The sequence below is a fragment of the Nesoenas mayeri genome, assembly GCF_963082525.1.
Source record: "Nesoenas mayeri genome assembly, chromosome: 4".
In the NCBI taxonomy this organism is placed as follows: domain Eukaryota; kingdom Metazoa; phylum Chordata; class Aves; order Columbiformes; family Columbidae; genus Nesoenas; species Nesoenas mayeri.
The window spans coordinates 33,672,888-33,696,490 of NC_137540.1; the positions used below are offsets into that span (position 1 = coordinate 33,672,888).

Below are 23,603 nucleotides of genomic sequence, written 5' to 3' on the forward strand. Positions count from 1 at the left end.
TATGGAACTGAACAAATTAAGAAAGATTTGGAACTCGAAACTTTCATGTATATGTCCTCTTTATTTACATTTACTGGTATTTGGTAAATTTTTGCAGATTTGAAAAATCCAAAGACCACAATCTTTATTGAAGGGAAGAATTTCTTGACTGGCCATAGAATCAAAAGATGCATACATTGATACAGCATTTTTGCATCCTACAAAATCTGCATATTTTAAGATTTTTTTCTAAGGAAAAAATAATTACAATATTTCCAACTATAAAATCAAAATACCAATGGCACATAAGGCCAGAAGGGATCACTATAACCATGTAGTCTGAGTTCTTGCCAAGGATCATCTCAGAATTCAACTTTTCCAACACATTTTTTTGAAAGAGAATCTGATTTTTACTAAGCATTTTCCAGGGCTGAGAAATTCAATGCAATGCTCAGCATGTGATTGTCATGGTCAATGACACATTACTGAAACACCAAACAAAATATAAACTTTGTTTCTAATCTGGATATGGTAATATAATTAATATCAGCATTCAAATACTGTTATTTGTTTGTTTGGCTGGGGTTTTTTTGTTTTGTTTTTGTTTGTTTGGTTGGGTTTTTTTGTTTGTTTGGTTGGTTTGGTTTAGTTTGTTTTTTTTCTGCATCCATCTCCTCAGATGCTTTATATTATCAAAGTTACTTTCCCAAAGCATGTAGTTCATGTGATCAAGTCATTCCTGAATTATCTTTTTGAAAAGTATATGGAGTGATCGCTAAATGTTTCTGAGTGAAAGGCAAAAGCTTCCAGTTCTTCAGTCATTTCCAATTTTCTTTCCATATCTCCTATGCACCTGCTGAAACATATGAACATTTGGTTGAATTGCAGCCACTCTCTCAACCAGAATTTTGCCAGGATGAATTACTGAGGAAATGTATTCCTGATAAGCTCATATTTATTTCTGATTGCCACATATATTAGCACATTTTAGCTTCCTCACCAGCTTCTACCTCATGTTCAGAATATCATCCATTAGAACCTATTAAATCAAATATAGCTGTGATTGAATCCTGCATGCTTTGCAATAAATAGCAAATCTCTCCCAATTTCTGTGGAATCGGGATTAAGCACTTTGCTTTTTTTAGGGGTTTGTCATCCTATTATTTGATATCTGGCCTTATGTCATCTGTCATTGTTTTCATTATAATTTCACTTCTATGTTCCTTTCAACGAGTGATTGATGCTTATTATTAACAATCCTCCTGTTTATGCTTTGTTCAGATTCTGAACTAATGCATTTTTATATGAGCTTTTATCATGGATTTAGAAAAATGCATATAAAACTATAATCTTCTGGTTTTAAGATTACAATCCTTACCTCTTGCTAGACTCTCTTCATCTTCTTGTGGAAAAAAATATTGAATGTGATTTCCAGTAATGCAGTCTGATTTTTTTATGCAGAGTGTTAATGAGTATGCCTATTCTTAGTACATGGTCATAAATTACTATAACCTATAAATTTATTTTTTCTCCTTTTGTCATGGTTTAACCCCAGCTAGCAACTAAGACCATGATAGCCACTTGCTCAATCCCTCCACCCCCTTGAGTGGGATAGGGAAAAGAACCGAAAGAGAGGGGAGAAACTTGTGGGTTGAGATAAAAACAGTTTAGTAAGGCAACAAAATAACAACAATTACTCATTAAAAATACATATAAGATGATAAGATAAGATAAGAGTAAATTATACTCAGTGCAATCCTTCATGAAACTCCAGTCGAACCAACCAACCAGTCCCAGAGAGGGCACCCTGGTCCTGAACAGCCAGTCCCAGCAAGAGAGAGCAAAATGGGCAAAAATGCAGAAAGGCCCAAAGGCTCACTGCAAAATGGCAAAATGGCAAAAGGCTGAAGTAACACTGAACTCCTGACAGAATGGAACTTCCAATCGGAACTAACTGAACTAGCCAGGTAAACTGGCTCCAGCTTTGTACCAAGCATGGTGCTAACAGGAGGAAACATTTCACTGATCAGCCTGGATGTCAATCTAGGTGCTGCCCTGTCTGTGCCCCTGTCCTACCAATTTGCACCTGCAGCTGGATGGCTGAAGAAGTCCTTGGTTTCCCTGAAAACCGCCAAGATTTTCAGCAAGTTCTCAGATTTTCTTCATATTGACTCAAAAACATACAATAGCTAGCTAGTGAAAAAAAGAAAAAAAAAAAAAACATTAACTCTATCCCAGGGAAGAAGCAGCATTTTCTCATTATTCTTATGCTACATCCAAAACAAAAGACTGTGCTAGTTACTAAGAAGAAAGGATTCTAACTGCATGAAAAACTAACTTGATTCCAGTCAAACTAGCACATTTTTTGCCTGTTTACATATTTTTGATTAACATATGACAGTTATAAAAAATAGAGAGTTGAAGAAGGCCTTATTTTATCACCAGCATTTTTCCATGAGTAAGTTCTGATTAAACTGTTTTGTTGCTGATTCACTAGCCCATGCTGTGCTTTTGAGCTTGCTCACCTCAGTTGAAATATTTTATTTTTCTCTGGCTCTCCAACAGTAGATTATGGCCACCTAATCTGACATTTTTTCTACATGTTCCGACATGATGTTACAAATCTGTAATACTAGATGTACATACATGCAAACACATTGTAGGTGATGGATACATGTACATACAATTGTGTAATAGAAAAATATGCATTAGATAATCACCAGCTGGGGTGGTAAAATCAACAGTTGGGGTGGTATCAGTTGTGACTCGCATGGCAGTTGTTTTCAACTCACCACAAACAGTCTGTCAAAACCCCCAGTTTTAATTGGCAATTAACTTCTTACACAGGTCACTTTTATTTTACCTACCTGCTATGCTGTGTTCTGTAGGTCTTTAACTTGAAAGTTGCAGCGCGGACACTGTCATCACAGCAAGTGGGTTCAGGACCTTAATCTATAAACTGTTTGACTCAGGTAAAGGTGCTTGTTGTGTAGTGCCCACTACAGTGAGATCCAAAATTAGTTTAACATTTATCCACAGTTTAGAGTAAACAACAAAATAGCATTTTACTGTCTAACCAGATAAAACATGCATCGCCGTGCATTAATTCTTAGTGTATCTGTCAAAAGTCTTGATGTGCATGTGGAATAGCACTGCTCTCTGTGACACAAAATACACCCCAAAACAAACCAACCAACCAAAATAGCTTAAAGGTCTTTAAGATGTAAATCCTTTCCATAACTGTGAAGACAATTAGTTCAAAAAGTGGGATTCTTCTAGATTTCATTTTTATATTTTGCATCATCTCAATTGTTTTTCTATTTTAGTTAATTATGCAGCTTTAATATATACTGGCAATCAGGACTTTTTGTTTCATTATAAAGTATTAAAATAAAATCTTCAAACTGAGATCTTCGCTGCATTTTAACCTCATTTGATATACATAAGGGGACTCTTCAGAGCTGGGCGAAAAAAAAGTGCATGTTTATGATTTATCTTTGCTTCTACAAATGTATGGATACAAATTTATCGATTGTCACAGTGACACCTTTTGCTTCTTTTACAGAATTCAGCGGTGAGGGAGTACAAAACCTGACTAATGAGGGGGACCAAGCTGGGAGAAAGAGCAAGGAAGGGCTGTAGTCACTGTGCCATTGCACCCAAATAAAGTGATAGGGTCTCTTACATCACGATGTTGAAGCTCACTCTCTTCATCAGACTCATTATGTGGTGGGAGAGACATGATGACACTAGTATAGGCAGAAGCTTGTACAGAATTTCCTGGTGAAATGACTCAAATCAAACTAAACTCATAATGAATTAGTGATGGGCAATGGGCCTCAAACTGCCTACTTCCTTCAGGATATGTACTTACATTGTGATTATCAGAAGATTTGAGAGTTTTCCTTGTATCTGGAAAGGAGAATTAAGACAATTTAATAATGAAAATAATAAAAAAAAGAAGGAAATACAGTGCAAGATCCTTTCCTACACGGATATCCCTCATCTTTATTAACAACAACAACACAATTTTAAAAAATATACCAGCGAATGATCATTTAATAGCAAATTCATTGTCACAGTATTGCTACGCTGCTTCTTTTTCTGTAAGATATGTGTGTGTGTCCATGTGTGTATGTGGTGCATAGCAACAGACTTTGTGCCAAACTGAAAAATGTTAAATTTAGCTTGCAGGAAATAATATAGCTGGAATCCATCTTGAAGAAAAGAAAAAAAAAATCCCATTATCTCTGCAAATGAAATATCTGAGTAGGTTTAAAGTTTCCTGCATATTAACTCTTCTGTTTTGGTTATGGCAGATAAAAATATGCTTTTCAGGTAGATCTGAAAGGTGGCTACATCCAAATGTCATCCTAATAAAGACTAGTGAAATTGAAACAAACAAACAAACAACACACTAAAAAGTAAAAGGGCTTTAAAAAAAAATATTATTTCTGCTTTCTATCCAAGCAGACATACACCGCTGTCACAGAGAGAAACTGGCAAGTGATTGATTTACGTTTCTGATTTTTACGCATCTAGAGCGGTCCAAACGCGAGGCGCTCCGCATGCCCATCGCGCCGGGCCGCGGGGAGGCGTCCGGGCTGAGGTGCCCGACCTCAGACACGCTCCTTCGGGGAACCAGGCGCGGGGATAAAACACCCACCCGCGAGGCAATGCGGCCGCGACGGGACATAGGGCTCAGCCCCGGGGGAGCTGCCGTGGACACTGGCCGGTCCCGCCGCCCCCGCTGCTGCTCCCCTCCGCTCCCCGGAGCGGGGCGGGTCCAGGGGCTCCGGCGGGGCCGCCCCCCGGTCCCCACAGTGCCTCTGTCCGCGGTGCTGAACGGCTGGCGGCTGCGCTCACCGCGGCCGCGCGCGAAAGGGGCGGGAAGAGCGCGCTCCCGCCCGCCCCGCTGCTCGCGCAGGCGCGCCACCGCCTCGCCGGGTGCGCCGCCCGCCCGTTGAGTGCGAGGGAGCGCGGGCGAGCGCGTGTGAGGGCAGGGCCGGTGGCGGGCGCGCTCCGGCAGCGGGAGCGCAGCGGGCGCACAGCGGCGTCGCCGCGACCGGCACGCGGTCACCCCCCGGTATTTCCGGAGCCGGGACGAGGACCGGAGCGGCGGCAGCAGCTCTCAGCGGCAGCGTGGGGGCAACGGCTTCTCCGGCTCCTGCCGCCCGCCGAGGGGCTATTTTCCTTGCTTTCCTCCCGTGGTTGGCTTGCTCCCGCCGGCCGCTCGCCCGGCGCGCAGAGGATCTAATTTGCTGACGAGCGCGCTCCCCGGAGGAGGAGAAGGACGAGAAAGAAGAAAGGGCTGTTTCCGTGGCTTTGTGGATGCTCTACTTTTCTTGGAAATGCAAAAGATTATGCATATTTCTGTCTTCCTGGCTCCTGTGTTGTGGGGACTGATCTGGGGGGTCAAGTCTAACAGCATACAGATCGGTAGGTGCCCGCATGCCGGAGGACGTCGCTCTCCTCCCGACGGATCCCCCGCTCCCTCGTCCCCGCCGCCGTCACTCGGGCATCGCTGTCATGTCGCCGCGAGCCCAGCCCCACCGCGGCACCCGCCAGGCGCCTGTGAGGTCCCCTCCAGCAGCCGTGGCCACCGCCTCCCCCGGCCCCTCGCCTTTCCCCGAGCCCGCAGGCTCCGCCGCGGCGGCCGGCCACGGGACAGATCCGCAGCCAGGCTCGCTCCGGCAGCGGTACCCGAGCCGGCGGAGCCTCCCGGCACCCCCGCCCACCCGAGCTCCGGCGGCGGTAGGAAGGGACGCGGCCCCGGCGCTGCTCTGCCCGTGCCCCCGCCCGGCTGATGTGTGTGTGTGTGTGTGTGTGTTTCCCTGCAGGGGGGCTGTTCCCGAGGGGCGCCGATCAGGAGTACAGCGCGTTCCGCGTAGGGATGGTTCAGTTTTCCACTTCGGAGTTCAGGCTGACTCCCCATATCGACAACCTGGAGGTGGCCAACAGCTTCGCCGTCACCAACGCCTGTGAGTAACGGGCGCCGGCAGCCGCTGCGCAGGGCGCGCTGCCCGGCAGGCTGCTGTGGCGGCGGGGGCGGGGCGCCTGGGCACCGAGCGGCGGGGGTGGCCGTGTGTGGGGGAGTGCTCGTGCGGGGGCACCCCGGCCCGGTGCCGGGGACACGGAGCATGGAGTCTCCGTGCGCTTCGCCAGCCCTCGCGGAGGTTTAAAATGGTTCCTGCCGCCCCCGCACGGCTGTTCTCCCCACGCGTTACATAAAGATGCGCGGCCTCGGGACCGCCCGCAGTGCTCCCCTACCGCCCGAGGGCCGGCCGGGGGCTCTGCCGTGGCTGCGGAGCCTTCCCGTTAACCAGCGTGGGCAGGACTGGGGTTCCCTCTCGACAGTAGTCGAGGGGACGCGGAGCGGGCGGCTGCGGGGACGATCAGCCATTTTACGCCGCGCCGCCCTCCGGGAGCCCACCGCCGTTGAGAGGGGCACCGGGGCCTGCCCGTTAGCCGCCCTCTGGCATCCCCCTCAGCCTCACCCGCAGCCTGGCACTCCCACGGCTTTCGCGGGGAGCCGGCGCCCGGCTGCATGGGCGGCTGGCGGGGCTCTGCCCTGACACCGCCCCCGGCGAGGCAGGGCCCGGCCGCACGCGTGCCGCGTGGAGCGGAGCCTTCGCGTTGCTCGGAGGGGCGATGGGGAAGGCGGGGTGGTGCAGCCTCGTCGTCCTAGCGCGAAGAGAGAAGCCCTTGGGGGGTCCCACAGTGATGTTCGCTTTTCCTTGCCGCTCCGCGGCTGCCCGCCGGCAGCTGCCCGGCGTTTGGCCGGGTCGGCGTGCAGTTTGACCCCGCGGCGCGGCGTGGCTGTCGGGGGAGGACCGGCTGGGCGATGGGTGTTGCGCGGTGAGGCGTGCGAGAGCGGGCAGCTGCAACAAGGGGCGGCGGGCGCTCCCCGTGTGGGCGGTGAGAGCCGTGGACATGAGGCGGGCGTTCCCAGGCGATAAGGGGTGCCCGCCTTACCCCTCTGCCCGACCCGATGTGCCCGTTTCAAGCGAAGCCGGGGGCTCCGCAGCGGCATGGCCAGCACGGAGGAGGGAGCCCGTTCTTGTGCCGTCCTGGCCGCTCCCACTGACCTACGGCTCATCGGTCGCCCAATGCCGCCCTCTCCCGAGGCGTTTTCGCATCCCTTCTGGGGACAAGCCATAAGGGACAGTGAATCTGGAGGTTAGCTGTCAGCAAGAGCAATTTCCCTCCATTTGCGAGCTTTTTTTTTTTCTTCCTTTTTTTTTTTTTTTTTGTTGTTGGTTTTAATTTTTCTTCCCTATGGTAGGTGAGGTGGTGCTGAAAGAGGAGCGTCTCAGCACAGGCATTGGGATAGGTGGTGCAAGAGCTCAACCCAAGGAGCTTTCAGTGGCATGTATAAAGATATACGAGTGTAGCACGAATAGGAAAGGTCAAAGCACGTAGTCAGCCACAGCAAAGCTACTTCACTAATCTTTGCAAGATGTTTGGGGAGTTCTTGCTTCGCTAGGTAATGAAGGTTTGCAGCAGCCAGAACTGCATGTGGTTAGTATTTGCAGTATATGTTATTGGGACTATTGGTGAAGTAAGGCGTTGTGTAGTGGTCTAGGTGGCATTCTATGAAAATACAATAGGTCTTTCTGTGTTTTTCTATTTTGTGAAGTCAGCAAAATCCTGAAAATAATTTGTGTAAAACAATAGATTTTTTTTCTAGTACGAGGGACAAATACAGCCACCTGCTCTTTCAGAAAGCAAGTGATACATATTTTTTGTCCAGCCTCATAAAGTTTCTAGTGAATGTTTGCATGCATGCTCTGCCTTGTTCTTGAGCTTAGCTGTTTTCCTTGAAGAACTCTCACAGTACTCAGATGATGTGTAAGCTGTAGACTGCAGTGACAGACTTTGAGACTTCCAGCAAATGGGAGATGCTGTCCATGTTTCAGGTTTCCCTTTGTCTGAACCTGGTCCAAGGCTTCACTTTTCAAGCAGTTGGAAGAGCACCGAATTAAGACATGAACATGTACTTGCTTCTTGTCACCTCAGTCACCATTGATAGTTTAGTCAAGTCATCTTGTCAATTGGATTTAATTGACTAGTGAAGTATAGGCTAAAAATATGTATAGTGTTTCCTTGGTTACCTTCCAAGAAAGGTTTTATTGGAGAACAAGGTGTTCTGAAGACAAATGCTTGCCATATAAGAAGCCTTTTTTTCCCCCCCTTTATGCTTGTTCTCATTTGAAATATTGAAAAATCTGCAAAATCTGCAAGGTTGTTTGTTTGTTTTCAGAACAGTGTGCATAGAACCTGTGTCCAAACCCATCACTTTCAACAGCTGAACAGTGCAAGTGTAAAAGAAGGTCACAGCAATGCAGGCTAGTATGAAACTGAAAATGTTTTAGTATTTAGTCAGGTATTTCACTCCAGCAAGGTGATTTTCCTTCACAGAAATGTAGTGACAGTCTTATACTGTAATAGAGGTAATGAGCTTTTTCTCCCCCAAGAATAACAAATTTTCTAAAATCGACAACCAAAATATTTCAACTTTCAATTTAAAAGCCCCAAACCATCCAGGTCTCAGAAACCCCAGAGGATGGTGCGGGAGAGGTGATGTGCAGCCCGGCCACCCTCCCGCCGTTCAGTAACCACAGGGCAATTGGTACATACTGTTCATGCACTTTAAAAAGCAAACAAACAAAAAACCTACTGTAGAACTATTTAAAGGAATCTTAAAACTTATGTTCCACACCTGCTCAGAGTTCGTTGATGAAGCAAACAGTCTTTAGATGAACGAGTTGTGTTGCTAGTGCTACCTTTAAATTAGGTTCCTAAACTTACAGAAAGGATGAGGTAGTGGCCATGCACCACTGAAGGATGTTTGAAATGGTGTAAGACTACCCAGTCATTTAAAGGTGACCAGAAGATATGTGTAACAGAGGAGGAATGAAGACTCTGGGAATAGATAACCTTAACTCGTATAATAAATCCATAAGAAATGGTCACTTTAGGTTGCTGGACTGTTGGAAGTCTTGTGTAAAGCTGTGTTGACAGATCAGCAGGATGAAACCTCACAGGTCAGTGTCACTAGGAGGCTTAATGGTTTTGATTGAGAGATGATGCAGTATTTTTTCAGACCGATGGCACAATTAAGAGAAGTGTTCACTGCTGTGATTACTGTTACATTCTTCAAGAGGAATGGGCTAGATGTAGCCCCCTTTGAGAATTTTTGGTGATTCAGAGGATTATAGGCTGGGTGGTAAAGGCAAATGTTAACAAAGCGGTTCAGTTTGACAGAACCTCTTTGGCTTTTAACAGCTGGGGCAGAGGTACAGAACCGTAGGTAATTTGTAGGGTAGAACTGTAAGGTATATTAAAAAAAATGACTTTATTGTCCTTCAGCACAGTGTAATTAAGTCTAGTCTAATTGGAGAAGTGCTGACCACCAGCAAAATCTGATTAAAATAAATGTTAATTCTGTCAAAACAAGAAAAGAGGAAACTGCTGAAGATGAAGTCCTTTCCTCTTAAATCCATCAGCTCAAAGAGGAATAGTTGTATGATGTACTCGCATATATTTGCACTGAAAGGGTATTGGAGTCACCTAAAGAGAGTTTTCCTATGGAGTCCTATAAAACCTCCAAAACTGTAACGAGTTTTTCAAATACTGGTTTCAGCCCAAATGTAATATATGCACAATCTTGGATATTTAATCCTGCTGGCTCAAGAGCCAGTGTTGAGCTTTTCTGTTTTAAATCAAGTCTTGCAGCTCTGCAGGGATCACTGCACCATGACATTATGACAAGGGGATGCTGATTCATGCATAAACCTTAGATCCTTTCATTATATCTTCAACCAGCAGCTTTGAAAACCTATGAATACCTAGCATGTTGCAACTTGGGAGTCACGGCAAAGGTTTTCCCAGCCATTTTGGAATATAATGTTTTAGATTGCATTCTTAAATAGCAGTCAGCATACTGCTGGCAAAATGATTAAAGAATTTAGCAAAAAAACCTATCATGTAGTGGTAAAGATGGAAGAAATTCAGACGTGTTTATTGGAATTAAAATTACTCTGGACAAAGCCCAAATATATTTCACAATACATTATTAGAACTGATTTTAAAGGAAAGGAGGAATTTATTAGATGCTTATGTTTTAATTCTTTTGTATTCCTAGTCCTTCTTGTTTCCTTTTCATTAGGAAACGTTTCTCAGGCTTAGTGAGCAGATGTGAAATAGGTTCTGTACCCCCTTGTAGATAAAATGGACACGATCAGATGGGTTTCTGTGGTAAAACAATGCAGCAAAGCCGGGATGTAGCCTACAACAGGAACTCCTGTGCTTTGGTGCTTTCAAAACATTTCTCCCTTCAAAATCAAGCTCTGTAGCAAACTTTAAACATTCTTCTACTCCTGAGAGTTATTCGTAAAGAAGCCTGGGGTATTTATTGTATGACAGTGCTGTTCCTGCTGTGCATCTTTGCTCCTGGCTCGCAGAGCATTTTCACACAGCTGTGATCCAGAATGTGGGCAGGCACAAATATGACAGTTTGGCTTTTCTACTTCTCAGATTTTTATTATGTGATTATTGCATTAATTTTGTCCATATATCAGAAATAAGAATTTACCATGCAGTTTTGAATATAGAACAAATATATATTTTACTCTTATCAACCTTAAAGTGAGTTATATTTAATAGCAGTTTTTGAGTAGCATATCAATCAAGCCTTAAATATAGCAGTCAAGCTCTTGAATCAATCAATTTGTCAGTGAATCTCTTCAATATATTCATGTATTTTTATGTACTTTTATTTATATTTAATATATTAAAATGTAGTAACTTTTAAATATTTCTACTAATGAAAGCTTTAATTTACACTGACTTTGATAGGACTATTGACTGCATATAGCTGGGGATGTACTTAACTCCTTGCATACATAAGACTTACTGTACTCCCCAGCATGTGTTACACATCCTAAACCAAGGGCTACTGCATTAAGTGATACTGTTACTGCTGATTTCTTTATTTTTTTTAAATCAAACTTCTCATGATTCAAATACTTTTGAGAATTAAGGCATGTTAATCAGATATATAATTCTTTTTGAACAGTTGATAATTATTAGGGAAGAATATAATAGCTGGGAACATGTTACAAATTTGAAAATGCATTAAACAGGTAAAGAATATTCTGTTACCATTATGTAGAAAATCAAGATAATCAACATAATTAATTTATCAGGCATTTTATGTGAGGATATGATTAAATTGTAAAAAAATATTGTTTAAGGAAGATATAATTTTAAATTGATCATTCTCTAATATGGGCTGGCAAGACTACTTTTTATGAAACTAAAAGGGGGAAATTACCCACAGTAAACATAAGCATTTGTATGTATGTATGTGTGTATACACACACACATATAGAAATGTACATACATATATACATATAGAAATGTACATACATATGTACTAATATAGTGAACAATAGTTTATTTTGAATTTCACATAAATAGAAAACCAGGGCATTTATTAAACTCGACAATCCATTTTCTGAAGGGGATTATCTCTGAGCTCTTGCTAGTAAAATATTTTATCACTTTAAGTCAGCATTTTCACCTCTGTGAATTGAGTGCATGAATTACTCATTTTTTATATTGAAGGTTCATGCCCATATTCTGGAACCAACGTCACCGCAACTGAAGCCAAGGAATGTCAGGTCAGCCTGAAAATAACACTGAAAAGATACCTGAATAGGTAAAAAATTTAGTTGCATAGATCAAACTATCTCCATATGTATATGTGAATGGGCTTCTCGTATGACAATTAACTGGAACTTTCATTTCTGAAACGAACAAGATTTTTCCATTATTTTGTAACTGATCACTGCATTTATCAGAACATGAATACAGTGGAATCTGCTTTTAGAAGACTGTGGACAAAGGGTTAATTCTTTTTGCCATCTAGATTTCTGCAAAGTATAGGGCAAAAGCCTGCATGTTTTTATTCAAAATATGTAGGTTTGTGGAGTATCATTATTATTTTGTCTTGAAACCATCATGTTTTCCTTTATTAAGTTCATAAAAAAAATTCTGAGTGGACTGTAAGTGCATATTAGATGTAACCTTGTTAAAATGAAAAAGGATTTTGATATAAATGAATAAGTCCTTCCAATAATGGATTCTTTATGGATGAACAATAAGGAGTGAATAAAAGCATCAGACAAGCATAGTGAATGCACACTGTAAACCAGATAATCAGTAAGAAGTTAAACCAGGTTTTAAATGACCATGTGTTGAACTAATTCATATTGCAACTTCTAAATCAATAACTGTGCTTAAAATACTGCTATTTTATTTATTTGTGTGCCATTACAATACTGTTTACTTCTCTTTATCTATCTGTATCTAGGCCAGCCATAGAACATTTTTGTTTTCTAGTGCAATGCTGCTGTGCCTCCTTGTTTAACAATTATTCCATAACAGACAGTTTTGTTTTGTTTTGTTTTTGGTTTTTGGTGGGGTTTTTTGTTGTTGTTGTTGTTGTTGTTGTTGTTGTTGTTTTTTCTTTTTCAGTGTTTTAAGAAAGGTTCTCAAATCAGGCAGTTTATGGGGAGATTGCCTTTCTCCCCCTGAAGTGCCCATGTGGGAAATTAATATATACAGTTAACATTTCCATCCTGAATCTGATATAATGTACAGATGCTTAATGCATTTACCTATGGCTAGTTGCTTTATGAAAGTGTAAAAAAAATTTACAATGAAAAAGGTATTCATTATCATTGTGCAGCGAGGTGTGGTTCAGCTGCAGCTACTACTATCACCCAGCACCTGCTCCCAAACCTGACTAAGAGAAACTAACAGGATTTTTTTGAGGGTTGAAATGTTACATGCAGTTCAACTAAAGGTGACAAAATCAAACACAAAAATTGTCATATTTCAACTCTAATCTACTATTTCATTTCATCGGAGGAAGGATATGCAGATCTGTATTCATTAACTTAAATCAGTGTGTGATTGCTTTGTATGCTTGGGGTGCTGAGTCTGTAACTGAATTACAAATCACTTCAGCTAGTCCATGAATGACTTACTGGGCTTTATTACACATGAAAATAGTATCTTCATTATTTAACTGCAGAAGGTAAACATGCATGCATTTCACTGCTGAAAAGAAATAGTACCTTGGCATTCATGTTTTAAAATGGGCATATTTTTTCCAAATTGTTCTTCCAATAAACAAGAGTAGGACAAAATTCTGCAAAATGTTCATATTGACCCTGACTCATAAATGTACACTCACACAACTAGTAGAACAGTTTCAATGATCAGTATGGGACAATGACTAATTATATGAAATGTTCAAAATAAATACATGAACATGTGCATGTTATGCTATCCCACCTCTTCAGTTTAATCTCAGGTAGTTAATTTTGCATTGATTTGACGCTGCAGTTTTTCAGGCTGCTGTGGTTCTGGCTGTCACATCACTGCAATTTATTCTCAGTGCTAAATGTGTCTAAAAGTTTAAAACATGACTTGGGGTGGAGAAGATGCCTCTACTTATTGCAAGTGGCATGAACTGATTTTCTTTCACACACACTGAAAATTACGAATAACAGATTCTCTCTAAGCACTTGCTGTGGTGGATAATTTAAACAGCAATCTTTTAGGTAATGTGGAGATTTTCTCATCATCTTATACGGAGAAGGCTACTTTCAGAGGTCACGTCGGCAACAGGGTTGGAGAGCTCAACAGAATGGTATTACAACTGCTTTGCAGCCTGGAGAAAGGATTTGTTTTATATTCTTTGTTTTTCTGTCTTTTATGAATGCATTTGTTAGTTGTAGGACTCTGGTCTATATCCATAAAATGAAAAGGCTATTGTGGTTTACCATCCCATGTAATGTAGTTCTAAAATATTTGAATATGTTTTATTCCCTTGTATGTGTGTAAATTGTCTCAGAATGTCTGCAAATGTATGCTAATGAAATAGACTGGATAGCTCTAAAGAAAGTCAGAGTAATCTGTTCAATAATCTCATAAATCTTTGAAATGGAGGATGTTGAGTGTTAGCTTGCTCAAAATGTTCCTCTCTGGTTCTAGTTATCAGCTGTTTTTGACAAGATGTCTTCCAAGCCAAAATGCTGATTATTTTTTCCTTTATTTTTCCCTCACATGAATGTAGCAAACTCTATAATGCTTTAATAGTACAGTCTCAGAGGGAGTTCTTGGTACAAATGTGGGATCCTGCAAGCAGCAAAACTTTCCTGTATGATTGTGCCGTGTGCAGGTGTTTCAGGGAGTTTGTTCTAGGTATAATGTTTGAAAAGCAGGGTAAAAAAATTGCATGGCTATTGCATACCAAGCTCATACTGACATAGGCTACAACAACATTACTTACAACAGAAGCAGAATTGATCCACACCGACATTACGAGTGGTTTGGAGAATCATCCATTCATATCTTGTTCATGTCAGGCAGAGGACCTGAATTTAACCCTTTGTTTTTCACTTTCCAGTTGAATGCCCTTAGTGCTGGTCCATTTTTGTGTTGATGTCAGTCTCCCTCTTTGTCTGTCACTGTTCTACATTTTTTCTGCCTCAGTTAATTTTTGGTGAAAAAAATCTCTGTAATCTTAATGTTTGTCCTGAGGCAGGAAGGGAAAAAAGTAACTTCTAGGTTTTGGGAGCAGGAAGACAATTTCTTGCCCTTTGTTGTTTTTATGATAAAGCATAGAGGGAGAAGATGACAACATGAGGAAAATTGTTATATCAATTTAAATAATTGCTCAACTAAAAATATTAATTGGCCAGATTTATACACAGCTTTAAACTTTTGAAGCCATTTTAAATGAACAGCTGGAAACATAATAATATAATTATATTTAAAGACTAGATGGATTTGAGGGATCAGGAAATAGAAGAGACTGTGAGTCACTATACATTATAAATTGCAGTATAAGTGTGGTTTTAATTTCACTCACAGCCTTACATCTGCCCTATTTTAAGGTGCTTTCACTTGGTGATAGTGGATCATACTGAAATTCTCAAAAGTCATGACTGAAAAGTGATTCAGTCCTTTTACTGACTAATTGGATTAGTTCATGTATTCAGCAACCTGATCCTGTAGTCTGGGAGTCCAGAGTAATAAGGCCATACTATTTTTGCTCAGTCAAATATATGATCAAGGTTCCGCTCATGGCAGTAGGAATCAAAACAGATCCAAAATTCATATTATTTCTTTTTTCTGTATGAGTGTGGAAGACTGATCTTATTTTTTGTATATGGGGAGAGACAAAGATTAAAAAATTCCTAAAAAGAGCTAAAATGTTTGAGCATCTGTTGAACCTACAGAATATTTTTTCCAGACTTCAAGGTGCATGTTCTTACATGAACCTACTGTTCTTTAAGTATTGCACCTGCTCTTAAGTGCTTTGTCAGATTCAGTGTGGAAACCTTAGAAAAATTATTAGACCTTTTCAAATAAGTATAAAAATGTAAATGGGATTGTTAGCTAAGCTTAAAAAGGAAATATTTGGTCTGCGCTTGTGTAGCTGAAGAGGACAAACATGATGCTTGCTCCTTTCCTTTGTTTGGATTTGATCATGGATATTATTCTTTGGTCAAACCTTTACGTAAAGTTGAAACTTTCAGTTTTTCTAAACCCTTTTTTTCACATAGGAAAAGGCTTTTTGGCTTGACTTCATAGAACTCAGTAGTGTACTTCTGCTAGAAAAGCAAGTGTCAGTGAGCTGCAAATATTGCACTTTTAGCAGGCGCAGCACTTAATGTTTCTTTGAGATTCTGCCTTCTATTTTGATATGACACAAAGATGTTATTCAATGTCTCCACCTGTGGGGGCCCTTCAAATTCACTTGCTATTAATATACCTGAAGACCCAGTTTGTGATACTTGCACTATCCTGTGTGACCTCAAGGTGCAGCTCCAGAAAATGTGAACGTCCTTTAGGTCCTGTAGCACATCTGGCAGCCTTTGGGGATTCCTCAGATACTTCAGTGTCTAAAATGGCAATTGGTACATGTATTTAGTAACCTGAATAATTTCCTGAATTTCACGAGAGAAGAGCATCTCTGTAAACAGCCAAACAATTTTGAGGAACTCTGACATTTTTGTAGGCTGTTAAGTAGTGTTGCAATTAGTTGGCATTTGTAGTGCAAAGCATGGATCCTATTAAGTCATTACTTAGACATTCTGAATAAAAACATACTTTCAAGGATACTATATGCCTGTTCCAACATGATGAAGAGCCTCCAGTATTACTACACATCTGCTTTTCCTGTTAGTTTTGTTGTTCTGGAGATGCAAAAAATGCTTCACTTCACTTTAGGATTTTTATTTTCCTTTCTGTGTGGAACTGTTTCTGGCTTCCTTTTGAACCCATCAGTATGGTGGTTCAGTCAGTGTTGAGACTCCTAGCATTACTTTCCATTTTCTGGTATGCAGAATTGGAATTTCTTCTGCCTGTGTTTGTGTCTTTATCTTGCACTCCAGGAATTTGAAGTGTTCAGTTTTTGCAGTATTTTATTGTTATGTGACATCTTGAAGTGTATATGTTGCAGCCTTTAAACTTTCCAAGCTAAATATCAACTGCCTTAAAATTCAGATGTATTAGAAAAAAAGATCATTTGGTATGTTTCCTCTCTTCATATAGGTGATATATTTCAATAACATAGATCTAACTGGTCTAACTGTGAAGCTCCTCTCCTCCTCTCCTCTCCCTCTCCTCTCCCTCTCCCTCTCCCTCTCCCTCTCCCTCTCCCTCTCCCTCTCCCTCTCCCTCTCCCTCTCCCTCTCCCTCTCCCTCTCCCTTTCCTTTTCCCTTTTTTTTCCTTCTTGTTCTTTTCTCATAGCACTTTAAAAAATTCACCAAAACAAGTGTTGCTACTACTGAGTTATTAAAAACACTGTGAAAGTAATTGTGCTAATTATTTACTTTTGCCACGTCTGTGGTTCTGTAGCAAGAAATTTGTGCCATCTAACTATCTTTGGTTTTGATTTATTTATTTTTTTTTTCCCATTAAGACAAATTCTGGTTTTCTTCTGTAGCTCCTTCCTTTTCCTTCCTTCACCTTTGCCAATCTGTTGTGACAGGACAAGGAGGAATGGATTTAAATGGTTTTAATGTAAAAGAGGGTAGAGTTAGGTTGGACATAAGGAAGAAATTGTTTACAATGAGGGTGGTGAAACACTGGCACAGGTTGCCCAGAGGGATAATAAATGCCTCATCCCTGGAGCACTCAAGGTCAGGTTGGATGGGGCTCTGAGCAACATGATCTAGTTGCAGATGGCCCTGCTCATTGCAGGGAGGTTGGACTAGATGACCTTTGAAGGTCCTTCCAACCCAAACTATTCTATGGTTTGGGAACTGTGGTGCATAACACTGTCATGTGTACAAACTAGGAACTTACAGGAGTCCAGGAATGGAACTAGGCTGAAGGCATCTGTGTTAGCCACAGTGGTGAGAATTAGATGTGTAACAATGACATTAGCAACAGTCAGCACCTAATGGGAAAGACACTAAGTCAGCCTAAATGATAGAAAGCTGCTATTTAGAAGCTTCTGACTGAAACAGTAAAACTGAACCTGTCCTTCCTCTTGAGTAAATGACCACAGGTCTGAGGCAAACAAAGTGGGAATAATGGCCAGAAGCTACTTTTTCAACTATAGTGGCTATAAATGCTATAGTATGGTGCTCTGGATGCTGTGCAGGTCTTCCACCTTTTGGCTGGAATATCCCAAAGGAGTAGAAAGAAGTGAGAGAATCTGATTGCTCAGAGGGTGGTAGAAAAAAGCTGACTTTTTGCCTTATATTGATGGAACACTGTTCTGAGGACAGGGCGAGAAGGATGTTTTTTTTACATGTGAAAAGAGAAGTGGTTACGTGATCAGATCTCCTTTTCTGCAGGAGGTACTACCCTCAAGGTTTCGCATTAGACTGAAGTTCTTCATCTTATCTTGTACTAGTAGACCTGTATTTTTGAATCTAATATTGTAACAGAAAATATGTCTTTCGGCCTCCCTTAGGAGGGATTGCAGTGTGTTTTTGAATGAGTTTTTACTGTGGAGTTACAGTTTGTACTCTGTATTGTATATTTTAGGTGGTAAAATTTAACACTGTTTGTATTTTAAGTTACACTGTCCATGAGCAACATGGTATTTGCTCTTCCCATGAGTCTGATTGCTTCATTGTTTCTAGATTAAATTCAAAGTAGGGAGTTTAATCTGTAGAGTTCTGTGTGTGTTTCGTTCTGGCTGTGTGGACAGAGATTTCTTCTTGTTTAGCTGTTATGACAGCGATGTTCATGGACACTTAAGCTAACAGGCACTAGATTTAAAGATTAGGATGCTGTTGATAGGATGTTTTCTATGAAGGATGCTCAGCCTTGTATGTGATTTTCATGATTGTCAGACAATCTATTTCATCCAAAGCATTTGCTGAAGGAGCTGGTTGGAAAATGAGAAGATGAATTATTTTTAGGAATTATATTTTCCTTCTAGTCATCAGATAAAATAAGATTAGCTTGTTTATTTCTATATAATCTGAATACAGTGAATGTTTAATTAATATCATGTTCTATTTCTATGAAGGGGCAAGTAGTAGATGGCAATAAAGCACTCAGGTTTTTTTGTCCAATTTTTTTTTTTTTTTTTTTTTTTTCTGAATTACTGAGCACAAAGAATCAAAGTTCCATTTAGGGTGAAGTGCATAAGGAAAATAGGTTCCTATCACCCTTTACAGGTGCATTATATATCCTATATACTATGCTGATTTTTCATTTCCTGTGTAGCAACAGGAAACACAATTTCAGGGGAAAAAAAAGCTTAGAAACAAATAAAACAGTCTTGTTAAGATCTGAATTATTGATACATGGCATGAAAAGTGAAAAATTTAAACCTGGAAGTCAGAATAATAGCATGAATAACTGTAGTGATATGCTATTGTATAGCAAATGAGTGCATCAAGAGAAAAATCAACAGAACAGTCTTGTTCTGGTGTGTCCGTACCTTTTTACAGGCAATGAAATAACAGTGATCACCAAATCTTATGAAGCCCTCAGGAACAGGTTTACTAGATTTTGCTTCAAAATCTCTATTCAGTTGATGTAACTCACTCTGACAGCTGCTATAGGGCTGAATCCTGAAAGGTCCAGGGTACTTAGCATGCCAACAACAGTTACCTGGAGCTGCAAAAGCTCAGGAGGGCTGTGATTCACAGGATTTGTGCCAGCCTTCTCCATACATTTGACTACTGTTCATCCCATTTTAGCTCACCCATGTAATTATGAAAAACAAAATAGATGGTGAGCATTTGGAGTTTTAAATTAAGAATAAACATTACAGAGAGTTCACACATGGCTGAATTAAATGGTGAGTTTTCCATTACTAAATTACTATGACTGATGACAGGTAGAGGCTGTAATTCTAATACTGTCATGATACTGATTGGGTACCAGTGCACAGTGCCGTTCTTTTTTGTGTGTCTGGATATTCTTCCCGCCCAGAAGGGTATTTTTGAAGGGACAGTCTGTTCTCTGTTACCTCCCCAAATGTCACCCAGACCAGAGGTGCTCCACGGGGCTCCTGGGCCTGTTGTTCACAGGTAGTCATAGTTGAGCAGAACACAAAGTCCTTATCAAAATCAAGCCACTTGCTTAGGTAGCGATACTAACAACTCTTAGTGATTAATTTGGAACATACCGACTGACTGACCTAAACAGATTTAGTTAAAAAAATCTAGGAATTCTGGCAATTTTCAAGATGGAATTTCCTTTGAATCACTGATTGTTCTTCAGTGCAAATATTCTTCTGGAGATTATTTGAAAACATGACTTAAACAAGAGAAATCTTGTTGAACAGAACAGGCTAGAGTGAAGGTCTGCATGTTCACCTCTCTCTGTCTTTAAAATGATTCGTTCTTAGTTTCATTATCTTTGGATCCTTAGCTATACATCTCCCCTCATAATGAATGTCATGGAAGTTTCTTTTTTGAGAAATGGTTAATTTTAATCACATCTAGTTGTAATCCATTGTAAGCTGTAATTATATTTTAAAAAGAAATAATTTCAATTAAGTAATCAGGATTGTGGTTGTTTTCTGATAAAGTAGCAGTTACCAGTTACTGATTCCTCTAAAAATGTAACCCCTTGATGGCATTTAGTTAAATATTTTAAATTCTTTTCACAAGCTCTTTGACAACAAGTGAAAAAAAACCAAATGTCTCCCTTCAGAAAAGATACATGTGTACCATCTTGTAATTATAATTTACCACTTTTTAAGATTAAGGCAACGTATAGATCACAGAATGGTTATTTTTTCACTCTTTAATTTCTAATTTTATGTTCTGAAACTTGGAAGACTATGCTTATTTAGCAGAAGCTTAATTTAATGTCTGTTGGTTTGTAACTGAAAGGCTGAAAACTGGATTGTAACATTGGAGAAGAGAGCTCTTCCTCTCCCCAGCATGACCTTAGTCTCACTTCTAGGAGACAAAGGTTGCGAGTGGTTAGGTCTTAAAGTAGGGACATGTGTCAGGTTAAAAAAAATAATAAATGTGCGTGTATAGTGTGAAGGGATTGAGGAGACTTATTATAATTCTTAATGTTGTATGTTTAGAGTTCTCCAAAACAGAAGTTATTTTTTAAAGTGTAAGAATAAGACAAACAGTGAAATTTGAAAATATTTTTGAAGTAATTTTTTTCAATTGCATATAAAAGAATATGTATTATAAAGGAATAACTGGCTGGATGTGGTATAAAGTTTTCATGAGTAATCACTTAGGATTATCCAATTTCACCTTTAAATAAACTTTCAAACTACTGATTTGCAATTTGCAAGGAGTCTTCTCTGACTGCTGGAAATACCTTAAAATGTGCTATCATCTAGTGGGCTTATATCCTTAGTTACTTCAGCTGTACCACCAATACAAGTTTTGATCCATACCAGTTAGCCGCAGTCAGTGTCCAGGCATGGTTTAGGGAAGGGTCCCTAGAAGAATAAACAGGTCAGGTCCCGTTTGTAGCAGGCAATCTGGAGTTGGTCAGCTTGTTTGTAAGGGAGGGGTGGTTAGCTGTTTGGGTGCCCCTTGCCCAGCCAACAGCAGTGGGGATGGAGAATGTGTAGGGGCTCATTTGTTTGCTGTATCAGTATTATATTTACTATTTTGGGACAGCAGGCATTCGCCTGGCATATTGTAGGTGACTTCAAATCCCCTTTCCTGCTCCTGAGATTTTGTTTATCCCCCTTCCAAAATAGATGATCTGTCAGAAATACGTTGTAGGCAGGAGTGAATGGGGGCATGTGTCAGGAATGCATCGCTTTGGAACTCTTCTTTGCATAGCAGAATGAGAAAGGCAAACCTCATCAGCATGATGATTTCACACCAACATTCCTGCCATCCACTTCAGGAATTATTAATACAGAGCGGTATCAGAAGTGTCTCTTTTACCATTCTCCTTGTGTGACTTGGCCTTTGGTCTGGAATATTTGATAATAGAGACCAGCTACTCCTACATGATTGTTTTCAGTAATCAAAAGGATGATTCTTCTTGTGCAAAAGAAGATACTTACAAAACACAAAGCAAATTTAAATGCCTTATATTTACATATAGCTTAACAGAAATAAATCTCCAGAGAAAGACATAACATTGCTTTCCCAGTAACATACTAAAATCTTGTTTCTGGTTGCAATGTTCTGTGGTTTCATGTTGCATTAATTCTCAGTTTTGCTGATTTATAAATAAATTCACTAAAATAAAGAGGAAAAAAGAGTTGCTTTGCTATCAAGAAAGGGCCATACACTTTTGTGACAAAGAATTCTGAATGTGATGTATCCTTCAGGGAAACTGGGTGAAGTTTTTCTGTTGCTTTTCTGGAATTCTTGTTAACTTCTGCAATGCATTACAGTGGCATTACAAACCCCAGAGCCTGTTTAAGATGCTCATGCTGCCAAGTTCAATCCGTGTGTAAGTTATAGACACGATACTTTTTTCTGGGAGGAAAATACATTGCTATTTTAAGAGCACTCCTCTGTTGTGTGCTTTGCAGTGCTTTACCTCATGTAGCATTAACAGGAGTAAAATGTTTGATATAAGAAATTAATTGCTTTACTGGCTCTAATTTAGTCCCAAATGTGAACAGCACTGTTTGCATTAGTCTGGAGTTCTGTTTTAACTGTCAGTGGTCTATAACTCTAGTCTGGAATTTGATATTTCCCCTCAAGAAGAAACATAAATTGGACAGAATAGTGGCTTTTTCATACCAAGCTGCAGTTTGAGGGCTTTCTAGTATCAGCCAGTCCTTCATTTACAATGATATTTGGTAGGTTTCAAGGCCTTGCAATTCTCTGAAGACAGACACTTTTTTATTAAATTATGGGCTAGTGTTCCACTAGACTTGAAAAATGAGCTGATTTTTGAAGTGGACTTTTCTTCAAGTGATTCGATGCGATGTTGAGGGTTTTTTTGGGGTTAGGTGTTGTGTGGCTTGTGTTTGGTTTCTTTTTTTTCTCTTTTTGGTGCATGTGTGTGTGTGTATGTATTTTTGTCTTGTGTGTGTGTGTGTATTTTTTCCTTTAAAATTATTTACTGAAAGACTTAGTTCACCTTATGCTCAAGTTGAACAAAGTATATATGCTCTGGAATAAAATGTGTGGTCTAAATTTTAATCCTTAGGGAAGAACCAATGGAATGGGAAATGCTTCTGCCAGTCAATTTGCAGCATAGAATGAAACAGTCAATTACAAATGTGAAGATCCTGATTTTGAATGGACAGCATTATCAATCAGATATCATATGTATAGTTATCTCGGAAATTACATCATTACAACTTATGCCATAAGTACATAAGACTTGCAGACTGATTGTGAATCATTGCTTTTTCTGAAATCCTAGTATTCATTTCAGATTATTTCAGTTTTCTCGTGGGTATCATACACTAGCAACAGAGGCAGTGTTGAAGATGATGAGAAGCAGTTAAGAGCGCTTGGGATATTACATTTAGATTAGTCTGCATCTGTCAGTAGTTTTGAAGAATTTGAACTACACTGCCTTTTTATCAATTGCTTTTTGCATCAGACTACTATAGTATACAGGATTGGTAATTTGAGACTTCTTAGTTTAGTGTTCCAAAAGCCTGAAAGTATTTCTGCATTTATAAGCAGATATTAAGAGTGATTGCTATACACTGAGTAACTGTGCTAATTGTTTCATGGTAGAAGCCTTCAGCAACTGTAAATGGGAACTAGTTTGTACTGCACAGCATTGTCTGTGTTTACTTGCTGGACATTCGTGTCTGGATGTCCCTGGAGGTATTGCAGGTTGATGTTACTAGACATTGCACAGCAGTATAAGTGCCAATCCTTGGCCAAAAAAAGCTCAAAACTGAAGTATACAAGGGAGACAGAAGAACTTTCTTCACTCTTTTCACATGTAGTGCAAAAGAGAGGTGAAGGGAGATTAAATTATTTACTCAAGGTCATAAAGAATGTCTGCAGCAGAGCTGGAAATGAATCTAGATATCCTAAGGGCTGGTGAGAAAGCAATAATTCTGTTTGACAGAAAAATTCATTGTTTTGACGTTAGTTTTCTTTCTAATATATGAGGGAAAACAATCCATCAGAAATTTCTTATGGGTAAGGAA

At 40.3% G+C, this 23,603-nt stretch overlaps 1 protein-coding gene across 2 annotated transcripts in view; it reads left to right on the forward strand.

Moving 5' to 3' along the window:
* Positions 1–5,330: 5,330 nt before the first annotated feature.
* GRIA2 (glutamate ionotropic receptor AMPA type subunit 2) overlaps positions 5,331–23,603 on the forward strand; it is a gene marked incomplete at both ends in the record, with an annotated part of 91,112 nt that continues 72,839 nt past the window's right edge. For both annotated transcript variants that reach the window (XM_080344517.1, XM_080344518.1), the window contains 2 exons: positions 5,331–5,418; positions 5,820–5,960. In XM_080344517.1, the coding sequence (XP_080200643.1) occupies positions 5,331–5,418; positions 5,820–5,960 (229 nt within the window). The remainder of the gene's footprint in view (positions 5,419–5,819; positions 5,961–23,603) is intronic.